A 14,862-nucleotide genomic window follows, 5' to 3' on the forward strand; every position below is an offset into this window, starting at 1 on the left:
CAGCTCCACCGTCCCCTGCCCTCTGCCTCTGACCGCCTTGAGTCAATCTGTGTTTTGAATCTGTGACTTGTTCTCGTTGCGGAAGTTGAAGGGGATCCAAGAATAGTTCAGATAGATGCCTGTAATTTCTAGAGCAGAACCCCGAGAGAAATGAAACGCCCGATTCTAGAATGACACTTTGATGTCACTTCAGCGAGCCCTGTGAGGTGGAATACGGTAAGACACTTTCATTTAGGAAAAAATGAGAAAGAAAGGAGGAGAACTGCTGATTTGTGAGGCTTTTTTGTTTGGTGTTTCTTTTTTTTTTTTTTTTTTTAGAAAAAGCCTTTTTTGTTTTGTTTTGTTTTGTTGCAGAAGCTCCTAACGCTCAGGAAGTGGAATTTGTGGTTTAGGGGGCCGAGCTCTGAAGGAGTTGAGAGAGACAGAGAAAAAAAAAAAAAGGCAAAAAAAAAAAAAAAGCGCCAGCTCAAGCACCATTGCTCCTTAAAGGGAGGGTAAATTTAAAGTCACCCAAGCCAGCAGGCTGCCGTGCAAACCCCGTCTGCAGCCCAGCTTTCTTCGCCCCTCCAAATGGGTAAGCGCTCTTGCTTTTCTTGCCTCGCGTGGGCAGCTGTCGGCGGCCGTGCAGGGTCGGGAAGGCAGAGGCCCCTCTCCTCCGGCCTCCTCGCCGCCGGCCCCCGTGCCGCTCTGGCCCTGCCTCAACCGTGGCGGTCCGGGAAGGACCCGGCCTCGCGCCCCCACAGCGGCGGCTCCCGGGGATGCGGGCCCCGCGTGCCTCAGGTGCCAGCAGCGGCCGCACACGCGGCCCTCGGGCCAACGGCGGCGGGAGGGAGAGCGGAGAGCAGGTGCCGACTGCCAGGTGGGCTGCGGGAATCGCCTTCCCACGGGCCAGGCCCCAGCCTGGCAGGCTCCGGCCTTGGACGGCGGGGCGGGGCAGGGCAGGCCGGCGGCGCCTCCGCGGCGTGGCTTTTGGAGGGAAAAGCACCACGCCGGGAAGAAAACATGCGGTAGAAGCGGCTCTGGCGCCGGGAGCCCCCCAACGGCTGCAGCTGCCGTTACCGTTGGGGAGGGCGACGCGTTATCGGGCCGCTTTGATTTCTTGCCCCTTCTGCGCGGGCCCGCTCAGTGCCAGCCCCGGCTCAAGGATGAAGAGAGGTGCAGCTGGGTCAGGGTAGCAACACTCCCACCCATCCGTCCGGCGCCTCCCCTGGCGGCGCAGAGCGGCCCTGCCCCCGCCAGGAGCGGACGGGCCAGTGCCTCGCGGCACACCCAGAGCCGCCACCTGCGGGGCAGCTCCCGCGGCCCCGCTGACGGAATCTGCTCCGAGCGTGGCAGGTGAGGGCGGGCCCCAGCTCTCCTTTCCCTGTTCGAAAGCTTGAGGCTACTGATGGGAGAAGAAAGAAGAGAAAAAGCAACCAACCAAACAAAAAAAGGCAACCCAAAAGAAGTCCCCCAAGATAACCCAGCGAACATGGTTTAAACTCGCTTTTTGCGAAATGTAACCACAAAGGTGGCCTTGCGCTGGAAGTATTCGAGTGAAGCTCTCCCGCCTTGCCTCGAAAAGTGGGCTCAGGCTAGCTAGTTAACCGGGTCCCTGTTCCTCTTGTCCCCCCATCCCGGCTCTCCACAGGACCACCCCCAGCTTTCAGTGCCTGCAGCTGCAAGGTGCCGCAGCACCAGCAGCCGTTGGCTTTAGTAGAGACTCCGTTTTGTTCGTTTACGTGTTATCGTACTCTGCGCTGGACAGGTGACTTAGCCCCTCCGACAGCAGCAGCTTCTCAAGAGTCGAGTTTAGGCCAGTGGGTTTGTGACGACTCTCTCTCCTGCTTCGGCAGAAGCCCGTTTTAGGTGGTGGGGACTAATAAGCCTTTTCGTGGACGCGTTTTGTTGGCGTCGCGGCTGCTGGCGCGGACGCAAACATAGAGGAGCGGTGCGCCCACTGTACCGAGTGCAGCCGCACTCCCGCGGAGGGACGAGGGTGCACATGACCGCCCCCCAACCCCCTGCCCCCCCCCCCCCCCCAAGTCCTTTCTCCCTATCTCCCTCATCCCCCGTTCTTCCGACGAACGGCGCCCGACAGCTGCTGTTGTCTGTTCCCCGCGATTCGGGAGTCGCCGTCGGGCCGGGGTGGGCCCAGGGGCACGGGAGGGAGACAGCGTTGGCCAGAGGCGGTGGGACGCTGAGTAGCTGTGCGCTGGTAAGCGGGGGGGGGGGGGGGGGGGGGGGGGGAGAGAGGGCGAAGCCACCTGCGCGCAGCCACCTGGCGCGCCGCCCCCGGCGAGCGGCCCCTCCCGGCCGGCGCCCCCGGCCCTCACCGGCGCCTCCCCGTAGGTCGCGTCCCTGCCGCCGCCCCACGGGAGTCTCGGGGGTGACACTGTGCCCGGTGTTTGGAGAAGGGAGTGCGGCCGAGCCGGCCGTGGCATCACCCCACCATGCCGAGGTCCTTCCTAGTGAAGAGCAAGAAAGCGCACAGCTACCACCAGCCCCGCTCCGCCGACGAGGACTACAGCCTGCGGCTGGAGACGGTGTTAGCCCAGATCTGTGCAGGTAGGAGTCTCTCGCTCATGGACGCAGACTGCCCGTCCCGCACCACCCCGCTGCCAGGGCATCAGCACCGGTAGTTTGTGCAGCTTCCCGGCACCGCATTCCCGCGGGAAGCCAGTGGGGCTGATGGGGGGTTGGAGAGAGTCCGGCAGCAAACCTTGGTGGGAGCGGGGCCGACGCGGGCAGTGGACGGCTCCTACCGCAGCCCCACATTGATGAGCCCCCTTGCCTGCTTTGCCCTGCAGACAGCAAGATCCCCGAGGACGCGAGGCTGTGCCGCACGGTGCTACCTGATCCGGAGCCTTCTCGGGGGCGATTCTCCCCGGAATCCCACCTTACCGAGGCTGCCGATGGCACCTCCGAGTCAGCGCCCAGCTGCGAGGGCAGTGTCTGTGACAGGGTGTCCGAATTTGAGGATTTCTGGAGACCTCCCTCGCCTTCCGTGTCACCAGGTAGGACCGGGGTGAGCAGAGCACGCTCGGTGAGGGTCCAGTTGTGTGTCTGTGTCGGTGTCGTGGGGCAGTGTCTCTGACTGGGCGCCGCCGTCGAAAACGAGTGTAAGAAACAGATTTGCCTTTGCCAAGTTTGCGTGGGAAAAGGCGAATCTGTCCCTTCCAGCCGTTTTCGAGTTATCTCCTTCGGGTAGCTTTTCCAGCCCGTCTCTCACTGCTGAGGGAGCAGGGAGTTACAGGCTTTAAGAAAGTTGTAATGCCATGTGGTGTTGATTATTTTTTTTCTGATTAATTACTAGATGCAAGACGATTATGTCTTGAATAGCCCGACATTTTCCTGCAGCGTCCTGCTACTCGGAGTTTAGATATTTCTTGAGATAGAAAAATATTCTGCTAGGATATCTGTATACCTGTAGTAAACAGTGTTGATTTTTTGTTTTGTACTACCTGCTAGACGTTTCCCCTAACTGCCTTTCAGCTTGTTTCTTGCCTATAAAAAGGATCTCTCCCTCCCACCCTTGTATCTTTGGTTGGGTTTGTGTTTGCCCTTTTTTTTTTTTTCCCCTCCTCTTTTCTAAAAACGCATTCGTAAAACCCAGAGGAAAATAATGACGGGCAGATTTAAACATCCCAAATCCAGGAAACTCACACTTATGGCTGCAATGCCTGTCTCTAGCTCTCTTGTCCTGCCTTTGATGTGGTTGGAGCAGTGGGAGATGCTGTCCCCAGCCTGGCGCAAATACTTATCTCGTTTAAAAATACAATGGTGTCATTTTATAACAAAAACATGTATAAATAAACCCCACTTTTTATTGCCTTGGTTAAAAAAATAAGAGATGGAAAAAAAGAAAAATTTCTGTCTTAGCGAAGGAAAAATTGTCTCAGCCTTACCGACAGCAGATGCCAGCAAACAAATACTTAGTCCCGGTTTTTCCCACTTCATCTTTGTAGTGTCCCTGCATATCAATGACTGACTGTAATGGTGTGGGTTTGCATTTTTAAAGCTTCTTCTTCTTTTAACAGCCCTTCAACCCTTTGAGGGGACGTTTCAAATGCTTCCCAGTATCACCACAGCCAGCCATGGGACATTTTCAGTCTTTACATATGACAGATTGGACCAAATGCAGCAATGCAGCAGTCTTTCTTTTGCTGTTATTTCTAAACAAGCGCAGCAATGCATGCTGATTTTGTTGTAACAGATTTGTCGTGCTTCTCTTTCCCCAAATGATTGCAGTTTTTGCATGGGACATTTTTTTACAAGGTGTCTAAAAGACAAATGTAAACTGGACCGCGTATTTACCGGGACTGCTCTGCCTCTTCCTCCTCCCCACTCATTTCTTCCTCTGTTGTGAGATTTGTTAGTTCTCAGCCAGCCATCCAGCTATCAAGGGAAGGTATCTTTACAAAACGAGGGTGACATCCCCAGACTGAGATTTATCAGGGACTCTGTAGAAGAGGGGTCCTGGAACTCTGATCCCATTTGCAGGAGGAACAGGAAGCTAAGGGACTCCTGCACTGTAAGAAAAGAGCTTTATTAAATGAACCTCAATGTACTGAGAGAGGTGCTGCTAGGTTAATGATGAAGGCAGTGGCAGCAAGATTAGATAGCTGGGATTCCTCCTACAGATTTACTCCAGTCCCTCTGACTTCCAGCTGCTTTGTCAGATTTGTTGCAAAGCTGAAATTTGTGCCTAGGTTGCTTCTGCAAGACACAGTACTGAGAGACTGGATTTCTATCACTGTGGTTGTCTGGGTGGGGCACAGTTTGTATGTCTTGAAAGACAAGGCAGATGAGAAATGATGTTTCTAAATCATGGTCAGGGCAGGTGCAGTGATTAGTACTATCACCCCCTTATCCCTGCAAGTGAACACAGGCGTAGGTTGCACTTCAATACACAGTGAAAGCCAGATACCAGATTTGCCTTTGAGTACTGTGCTGCAAATCTAGGCAGGCATGCACATACACAATACCTGTTGACACTATTGTCGACCCCATCCATGAAAATCACTTTGTTATTTAACCTCACTTTCTGTGTGTGTAGTCACATGCATTTGCATATACAGAAGGTACAGGTAGCCCAGTGCAGCAGTATATGATTATCTCCTGGTGAGCCTGTTGATGATGCAGTCTTATAGGGAGGCTTTTATGGGCTATAACGGACTTGTGCAGAGAGTGTGGCATTTTGTGGCCTGTGGAGGAGGATGCTTGAATCTTTCTTTGCTTTGCATATCAATCTGTTTCCAAAGATTTCAGGTTGAATTTGCCTTCCCTTCAAAAAAGAAGTGGTCTATATAAAAGCTGCACAGATTTGCTAGAAAGATGAGGCAGAATCTGTCACTCCCTTCCTGCTTGCCCTGTGGAGGCCTAGATGCTGTGGAGCAGAGGAGAAGCAGAGAAGTGCCCTGCAGTGTGTCAGAGTAGGGTTTGCAGGTCAATCTTGACACTGGCTTGGATGGCTTGAACTTGCCCCTGAGAAGTATAGTATGAGTGTCTCCCCTGCACTTGTGCTTGAAAGGTCTCCAAGGCACGTGAGGTGATGGAAGGAACATTGCATGCAAACTGATCTGTGGTGCAGTGTTTACTGTGTCCCATGGTGCCAATTCCAAGGGCTCAAAAATCAGGTCAGCCATCCCTCCCCTCCCACTCAATGAACTGACTTAGAAATCAAGATTATAAGTGATACCTTGTGGATATTCAGTTCTAGTGTTGAAATACTGAGGGTTTACATTTTCATGCTTTTCTTTACATTCTGGGGTAGAAGTTGACTAAAAGGGGGGGAAAAAAAAGTTAAAACAAGAAAACAAAAGGAAAGCTGAGGGCCTGATGAACTCATGCAGTTTCCAGAGCTGGGGCTTTAAGATAGTTTTGAGTTTTGCGATAAAATCATGAGAGATGGCAACACTGAAACTGGTTGCAAAGGCACAAGACAGATGATGTGATGCTGACCACAACTTTGCAGTCAGTGCAGAACAGGAAAAATCATGCTCAGCACCATGTCAGCTAATTTGATTTCGTTGCTCTGTTCAAATGTCCCACTTGGTATGTGTGCATATATTTCCAACCAAAAGACTACTAATTTCAGTGGAAGAACTTGAGACTGTTAAGATCTGAAATTATGTAAAAGATAGGAAACAATTTAATCGTTCAAAGCTCATTTTCCACCTCATTTCCAACCCCCCTCTGTAACCCTCAGTAGCCATCTGCCTAACCAAATGGATAGCCCAACACATCGTGCCTTCCTTCCCTAGCCCACCACTGACTATCTTGGTTTATTTAAGGTTGAGAAAGCCATGGGAGCTGTGAAGCTGACAGGAGTGAGAGAAAGCAAGAGAGCAGTTGTGGATAGACAAGGTTTTGGCTAAGAGAGGTCATTCTGGAAGCCCAGTCTGTAAGGGATGCCAATAACTCTATGAAGACATCAGCACTTCAGTAGTTGATTCATCTTTTCCTTAGTTTACTAGAGCATTTTTCCAGTAGAGATATTTGACTCTCATAGTGGTGGTGCCTGTTGTGATGAAGAGTGAAGGTAGAGCACCTTGGACATTGATCAGCATTTCTGACAGAGACAACCGGGGTCTGGTTCCCTGCCCAACTGTACTTTCCTCTATGCGAGGCTCCCTGAGCATTTGTGCCTTTAGACACTGACCTCAAAGACTGTGATCCTGCCATTGCATCAGACTCTGCTATGGGGCCCCCAAATACAATTCAGCTTGTGGTGCTCACTGCCTTGGCTAGATGCCATTGCCAAAGGTGAGCCTGCTAGAGCCAGCTGAAGTCATTTGAGCTTGTCCTGGTGGAAGATGGCTTTGATTATGTGCTGCTAGGAAAATCTTCCTGTGTCTTCAATTTTTAATGATGATACTGATGATTTTGCAAAGCTTAATGCTTTGGGTGGACTTTGTTTCTTTATATGGAGAAACTCTGAGTAATCTAAAGCAATTATGATTATATTCCACATGAGGATTGATCCTGTTCTTGTTTGTTTTCTTAAAAAGTGAGGCATGATATTCAGGTACTTCTGAAGTGGTCTTTATTTCAATTATGCTGTAGTACAGTTATGGACAGTTATGGCATGAAGTTGAGAGACTATATTTGGGCATTAAATTGTGCAATAAGCAGGTTTTAGTTTTATTGAACAGGTAAATCTTGGCACACTTTCTCCTTCTGGCACCTCCATAGTGTCATATTTGCTATATGGATGTGTGCGATCTACATTGGAGCTTAAACATGTGAACTGTCAAAGTCCATCTGGGACACAGTAGATATACTTTTCCGAGGAGCCCCAGGTAAAACCAGGGGAAGCTGCAGACTGAGTTGTTTAGTGTCTCAAGAGTTAGATCAGTATGTACACACCTGGGCACCCAGAGATGAAATTGTTGGCTGCTTTAGTTAATTTGGCTGGACAGTGGGTGACTAGGTAGCACTGTATGCACAGACACTACTGTGAAGTATAAAATGTCCTCCCAGTGAGATGAAAGGGAAGCCTTAATGAGCAGTACAAGGGTCTGGCTCTGGGCACAAGCCTGAAAACTGAGATTGATTCTGCCCCATGGTAGTGGCTGGTGAAGCACATTAATTCCCATGCCCTTGTCTTCTTCCCACAGCCTCAGAAAGATCTGTATGTCCATCCCTAGATGAAGCAACCCCGTTCTCGGTGCCCTTCAAACCATACGTGTGGAACAGCCTGGGTGGCTCTGAGCTGAGGCATCTTGTGCAAAGCTATAGGCCCTGCCCAACACTGGAGCGAACCTCAGCCCTGGGGCTCTTCTGTGAGCGAGGCTCTGAGTCTGCCCTCTATGGCGCAGAGTGCAGCTCTTCCCTAGGACTTTATGGTGACTTCAGCTCCCCTGGCTCAGGGCTGTTTGAGCGACCGGCAGCAGCAGCACCTGGACTCTATACCGAGACACAGCCTGGGCTACAGCAAGAGAAGGGTCCAGCTGGCATCAAAGTGGAGTCAGACCTCTTGTGCCGCCCACTACTCATTAGCACTGGCTCTTACAAGTGTGTCAAGTGCAGCAAGGTAGGAATGCCTTTCTCCCACACTGGTTATGACTCATCCAGCCCCTTCCCTCTGACAAATTTGACCCTATGTGCTTTCTCCCCTTAGGTATTCTCCACACCACATGGCCTTGAGGTACACGTGCGCCGCTCACATAGTGGCACAAGGCCCTTTGCCTGTGACATGTGTGGCAAGACCTTCGGCCATGCAGTCAGCCTGGAGCAGCACAAGGCTGTGCACTCGCAGGTAAGAGCGAGGTGGACTGGCAGGATAAAGGGCCAAGGGCAGAGGCTAACTACTGGCTCCTCCTTTGGGGAGGTCATGAAGGCAATGCAGGGCAATGGGTAGGCATCTAAACTGAAGAGAGGAAGAGAATATGGCAGGGCTGGAGTGAGCAGTTGTAGGTGAAGAGTATGGTTGCAAGAAGAGGAAAAGGTAGGCAGCTGGGAAGCAGAGAAGCAAATCGACAAATAAAAGAGCACAAGTTTTGTTTCCATTACCCAGACCTTGTATGCACCTATATTAAGCAGTGGACCCTTTTGGCACTCCAGAAGTAATAGATAATAAATAATAGATTTTCACTCTCAGAGCTGGAAACTAATGCAGATGTTTTAACAGCTAAACAACTCACTGTGCCTCTTTTCAATGCAGCTCTCTTCATTCTTTCTCCTCTCCTCCCCCAAAGAAGTGTGTTTTCCCTTGTTTGTATTCATTGTGTCTGTGCACGGAGCATCTGAATGACCAGTCAGGTATAGAGCACAGACTTCACCCATCTCAACACACTCTGAGTCACATACCAAAACAATATGATGGTTAATTTTGGTAGGAGGACTTGTAACATTTTCCACCTACTGATACTGTGCCATATTCCCCTTTACCCACCCACCTGGCCTGGCACATCTTCCTGCTTCAGATTGGCTTTCGGAGGATAGAGTTACATCAGTGTCGTTTTTTGCTAACTGTTTTACTTACAATTGTAGGAGTGTTTAACAGCAGAGAACACAGTGAGGGGAAATATAACCTATTAAGTAATGGTGAAAAGAGCATCACTGCATAGGATACCCATGGAGAGGACAGCATTTCAGGGAGAGGGGATTAAAAGCTTAATAAACAAAGGTGATTGTGTGAAAGACTAGCAGGAAGAGAAAGGTGTGATGGTATTTAAGGGATGGAAAGAAGAGGTGATTTATAGTGGAAGAAAGTGGTGGAGAGGAGTGTGTGAGGGAAAAGAGAGAGGTAGCAAGGTCTCATTTAATTTATTTTGGTATGTTAAAATAGTAAGCCAAAAAGCTGTTTTCCACAGATACTCTAGGTGCATTTAATTAGAGTTTTAATGGAACTGTAAATAAGCAGTTAGTTGTTACCCTGCCTGAAGCCAGCCTGCCACACAGATTTCCCAGGAGAGCCAGGCAGACCTCAGCACCCTCTTTCCTGCACACAGTCTAGAGGTGGTTTTTGAACAGTGCTGCAGCTGTTGGGCTTCCCACTGGAGTGAGTGATCATGTCTTGGGCTCCTGTTGAAACGTGCAGTCCATCAGGGCTACTCTGATTTGGCCATTCCTACCAGCAGGAAGAGCTGTTCAATTAATTTTTGTGAGGCGCAGGTGTAAGGTGCATTTTCTGTTTTACCATGTAATGCTGTCATACCAGTGTAGGTGTCTTCACAGGCCATCTTAGCATTCTGAAGTAGAAGTGCTTGCTAAGGCAGAAGGGGCAATACTGATATGCTACTAGGCATCTTGTTGATGATGAGATGGTTGGTGTGATATAATGTGTGTGTTTGGGCTCCTCTCTCTGCAGGAACGCAGCTTTGATTGCAAGATTTGTGGCAAGAGTTTTAAGAGATCTTCTACTCTGTCCACCCACCTACTCATCCACTCAGACACCCGGCCTTATCCATGCCAGTACTGTGGGAAGCGGTTCCACCAGAAATCCGATATGAAGAAACACACCTTCATCCATACAGGTCAGTCCTGCAGCTGCTGGGATTCAGCCCCAACTGTGAGGACAGGTCTCTGAGAGAGGTCTCTCTGCAGCAGCTTGTTGCTCCTCAGCTGGGACTGTACACGTGCCTGGCCATGTTTCTCACTGCCCTGCTGTTGATGCTATCTGGACTCTGCTTGTGCGAGGGGGGTGTGATTTGAATGTGGTTTCATGAATAGCAGCTGCAAAATAACCCAAATCCTCGCAGTCCAATCAGTGTTTCCTTAATAGGACCCATCAATGTTTATTCAGAGGGCTTTTGTGTAAGATCATTTATGGAGTATTATACTCGTGTAGCCTTGATTTACGGCTGAGGTCCCTGGAAAATGGCAGGTGAATTTGATTGCAGCACTTCTTTTTGCAGGATCTACCAATTTATGATAGGAACAACAGGAGTCTCCTCCTCTAGATCAAACACTAAACTGGAGGGCCTAGGGTCCAACTCTCAGTCTAAATATTTGTTCAGAGATTGTCTGCACTTGCACCCGGACCTTCTGAGAAATGGCTGCAGTTTGATACAGAATGGAAGGAGAGGTGCAGAGTTCTCAAGTTTCACTGTTAGTAATAAACATGGAAACTAATAAAGTGCAGGTGAATCACTAAAGGAAATTGATTTAAAAATATAATTCAGTGAGAAGGGAAGTTTATCAGAAGTCATTAAAGGAAAATCTGGCCTTTCAGACCTGCACTATTTTCATAAAATAGAGGGAATTGAATGGTGTGTGAGATACAGACGCATTTGTAGATACACAATAACAGTTGTACTGGCCAAACCCAAGGTCTGGATGACCAAAATCCTGTTTCTCAAGGGGGAAGCCTAAAAATGGCAAATATATAGCACTGCTTGGTTGTGACTTTCATAGATGGCAAGCAGTGAAAATAAATGTTATTTAGAAAGATTTTTCACCAGCTGTTTTCTGGATGAAAATGAACTGACTAAGAAGTAACACAAATAGTATTTCCACAGTAACTTCATCAGCTCGAAGTTAAGTGTTATTTAAGCCAAATTCAGAGGGCAGTCAAAACCATTATTTTGTTGTGAGATCAGAAACTGTGCCTGGGCTTTGAAGTTGCTGCTATAAACCCAAATCCTTGACTGAATTGGAAATCCTTTTCATATGCAGGGTGCCCTTGTGAACGGAGCACAGTTTGTATTATTTTATGTTTCTTAGAATCTGATCTTCAAATGTGTGAAGAGTTTGTTGCTGCAGCTGAAGTCAGTGGCTCTGCAGGTGCAGAACTATTCTGAAAATCAGGCTGGTTTTGTCATTGTTTTCCCTTTTATCTTTTATTTGATAATAAACACTATGAAAATACACTAAGATCCTGCTCCTGTGTAGGCTAGTGGAGTTTTACCGTTGACCCCTCTTGCAGGAGAAGTTCCAGAGGCTGGATTTATTCCCACTTATGTTATTTACATGCAGGAGAATTTCTGGGCTAATCCAGTGACTGCTAGCTTTTCATTGTGGGGAATGGAGAGAAGAGCAGATCTCTCAATGAACTCTGCCCTTCAGGGTTTGCTTAAGGGTCCTCATACCTCCCGTGGGGACAGACCTGAGCTCACTGGTTTTGGCTTATAAACCTTCATCTATCTATTACACCTGCCTCCTCGCTGATGCTGTAACAATCAGTGTCAGCATGACCTGGGGATCTTTCCAGGAGTTCCTCACATTTCTAGGGCACAAAGGCAGTTTAAATTGCACAGAGTCCTTGCAGACAGATATATTCACAAGTTACGGTGTTCTGAGAGCCCTCTGTGGTTTAGGCTACTCCCTGGACTATACTGGTTGGTGGTGGTGCAGCCATGTCCAGGTCTGCTCAGCTGTAGTGCAGGCTCAGCTAATGCTTTGGGGCTCCCAGTTGCATGTTTTTCATAAGAATAACTAATTTGGTAATCTCACAGAAATCTTTTTTATTAGCTTTAAGGACCAGTGTGCATTTCCTGTTTGCTCTGGTCCTGTGTAAGCAGCATCTTGCCTCTTTCTCATTCTCTCTCCCCTACCCTCTGCTTGCAGGTGAGAAGCCTCACAAGTGCCAGGTGTGTGGAAAAGCCTTTAGTCAGAGCTCCAACCTCATCACTCACAGTCGGAAGCACACAGGCTTCAAGCCCTTTGGCTGTGATCTGTGTGGCAAAGGCTTCCAACGAAAGGTGGATTTGCGGAGACACCGTGAGACACAGCACGGCCTGAAATGAGTCCCAGCTGCAATACAGAAAGCACCTACAACACTATGAGAACAGACTCCCTTGTTTTTCCCACTGGACCCAAGCTCTGTCCTGAGCACTGGCCCTGGCATTACCTTTTTGACCAGGAGATCAGAGAGGAAAGAGCAGGACAAGACCATACATTGAGAACTCAAGCTGAATAGATTGAAAGGGGAAAATAAAGGCTGGTGTTTATCTCTTTCTCTTCTGTTTCTGAAATAACATGGGAAAGTAAGCCTTTTAGGTATGAAGCCTGATACTCCAAAGACGGATAAGCTACCACATATCTGTAAGCTGAAAAGTATTTCTCCCATGGCCAAGAAGAACGGTCTGAAGTTTTCAGTAATTTGAATCACCTTGCAGGGAAACATGGGTATAAGTGTTTACATGGTAATGACACAGAGCCATGAGTACTTGATGTAGTGAGCACTTGCCTTGGCTGAGTTTCAGTGCTAAATGGCTTCACTCTTGGTTTTCTGTCAAGAAAACCTGGAGAATCAGGACTGAACTGTGCAGTTTGATGTCTTGCTGGTTTTTTAAGCAAAGGTACCAGCTTGGTCCTGATTCTGCTCCCACTTGTTCTGGTGCAAGTCAAGAGCTGCATTAGCAGTTATTATAGAAAGACCCTTTTTATCCTCCCAGAGCCATTTCTCTTGTCTGTGCGAGGCCTGGCTGTGTGCCTGTGTTTGAGGCACAGGGGGTTATTTCTTGCCACATCCACTAGAGAGAAGGAAGATTGTGAGTCTTTCACAAGTGGAAAAGCCAAAGCACAGAGTTATGCCTTATAACTAGAAACCCATCCAACAAGTCATCCTGACTGAGGAGGGCAGGAGCACTGGGGGGGCACAGACTTTCTGTCAGAACCATTGCTGGTATCCATACTCTGGGCTTGTTCTAATAACTGGAACATAGCTACTCAATAGCATCATTTGTATATTCTTTCTCTTTTTTTTTTTGACTTTTAAAGGGAAATTCAGCTGAGGTGGGCAGGAATCATTATTAATAAGTATAATTGATTGAATTTGCCTTAAATGACCCTGCATGTACCTCAGTTTAAAAAAATGCTGGTTTTGCTTTGTTGACAGGTTTGTATATGTCCTTATTTAGATTTTATGGAGTGTCTTATGTTTATTGGTTCATATTTATTGGAACAATGTTTTAAGTTAATAAACTATTGAGGATGGTCCAGAGTGATTTTTATTTAATATGCAACTTCATGTCAGCTGTTGAAATGATGCTTCACAGTGATGTTGGGGGATACGTCACTCGAGGAAGGAATGCATGTATAGCAGAATCTGCACAAGAGCTTTTGTGATTGAAGATACCACTGCCATATTCATTTGTCCAATTGCCACTAATGTCAGTTAAACACTTCACATTTTTGAAGACTGCTTAGGATTGTCACCATAAAAAGGTTTAGTGGGGTAACAGCAGTTTTATGTGTCTGCCTGGCAAGTGTAGATTGCCAGAAGTCGTGCTTAGCCCAGGAGGAACTTAAATGTCCTCTTGCAAGATTAAATGTCTGCTGGGGAGTTTGCAGGGACACCTGAGCAGCAGGTGTGTTGTTTATACTTAAGCCTGTGGGGATTCACAGAGCTGCATTTTGACTGCCTGCCTTGTCTGTAGGGCATGCTCCATCTGGCAGTCGCAGCCCATACAAAAGAGATGCAGGAGGATGACAGAGAGGGTCCTTAGTCTTTTTCTCAGCAGAGCACAGCATGGCAGCCTGAGCATTTACATGTGTATGTAACCTTGTGTGACCACTTTTGTTTACAGATTTGTGCTTTTATTCTGGATAAAACTGGTGGCCTGCTGGGTTGGCCCAGCCCTTGGGGAACCCTGCCCACCTGAGGGACATGGTGTTTCACTTGCCATGGTATGGCTCAGGTCTCTCTGTGCTTTTGTTTTCTGCTACCTCTTAGAAGTTCAGCTCACAGAGCTGTACTTGCAGACTGTGTCCCAAGTGTATCCCTGCAGGGCTAACCCAGTGCATGCCACTTGGGAAGGGATTAGATCATCTAAACACAGTTGCTGACACCAAGTCTTCATGGACACTTAATAAAAACATGGCACACAGTCACAGTGGTCAGGTTGAGAGACTGCAGCAGAGGCACCATGGGAGGTGCCAGGTGCTCTGATGACCACATTAAGCCCGTTTAGGGTGGGTTAATTAATGCAGATCAGTGTGGGAGACTAAGTGGTAATGGGGGAGGTCTGGTGATGCCCTGAGCCCTGCCCAGACTAGCGGAGGTTCTGAGGAGCAGCTTGGTGCATAGAACAGGTAGGTTTTGGGCTGCTCCTGGTGTGATGCTTGATATTTATTTAACAGGGATGCTGTGGGCGTGGATTGAATGAATGCTGGCCATGGGTACTGGGCATGGGGCAGCCAGTGCACTGCAGCTAGCCTCAGCCTCCCTGCCCTCAGGAGGCTCTTCTCCCATCAGGCACAGCCTCTCCCCTGGTAGGCAGGCCTCACTTCATCAGGCCTGGAGTGGGCTTGGTTACTGATATTTAGCTTTACAACTACAATAGCGATGTGTGCTTGATCCTCAGAGCATCTCATCTTCAAACAGGACTAGTGTGGTTTGAGCCTAGTGCTGAGGTTGGGTGGCCAGGGGAGGCAGCTTCTTCTGGGGCTGGAGGGCTTTGCAATGTGGACAAAGCCTGGATGGCAAACACT

The 14,862-nt window shown here is 48.6% G+C and overlaps 1 protein-coding gene across 1 annotated transcript; it reads left to right on the forward strand.

The window, feature by feature from the left end:
* The first annotated feature begins 482 nt into the window (after nt 1-482).
* Nucleotides 483-12,912, forward strand: GFI1 (growth factor independent 1 transcriptional repressor). Its single transcript, XM_054165069.1, has 7 exons — nt 483-574; nt 2,332-2,547; nt 2,790-2,996; nt 7,602-8,017; nt 8,105-8,242; nt 9,797-9,962; nt 11,995-12,912. The coding sequence occupies exons 2-7, from the start codon at nt 2,433-2,435 to the stop codon at nt 12,171-12,173; spliced, it is 1,221 nt and encodes a 406-aa protein (XP_054021044.1). The 5' UTR covers nt 483-574; nt 2,332-2,432; the 3' UTR covers nt 12,174-12,912.
* The last annotated feature ends 1,950 nt before the right edge of the window (nt 12,913-14,862 follow it).

This window comes from Dryobates pubescens, chromosome 11 (genome assembly GCF_014839835.1).
Source record: "Dryobates pubescens isolate bDryPub1 chromosome 11, bDryPub1.pri, whole genome shotgun sequence".
NCBI classification, from domain to species: domain Eukaryota; kingdom Metazoa; phylum Chordata; class Aves; order Piciformes; family Picidae; genus Dryobates; species Dryobates pubescens.

Coding starts and splice junctions, on each gene's coding strand:
- GFI1 (XM_054165069.1), top strand. CDS start 2,433: ATGCCGAGGTCCTTCCTAGTGAAGAGCAAGAAAGCGCACAGCTACCAC. Junction 2,548..2,789: donor GTTAGCCCAGATCTGTGCAG/GTAGGAGTCTCT, acceptor TTTGCCCTGCAG/ACAGCAAGATCCCCGAGGAC. Junction 9,963..11,994: donor ACACACCTTCATCCATACAG/GTCAGTCCTGCA, acceptor CTCTGCTTGCAG/GTGAGAAGCCTCACAAGTGC.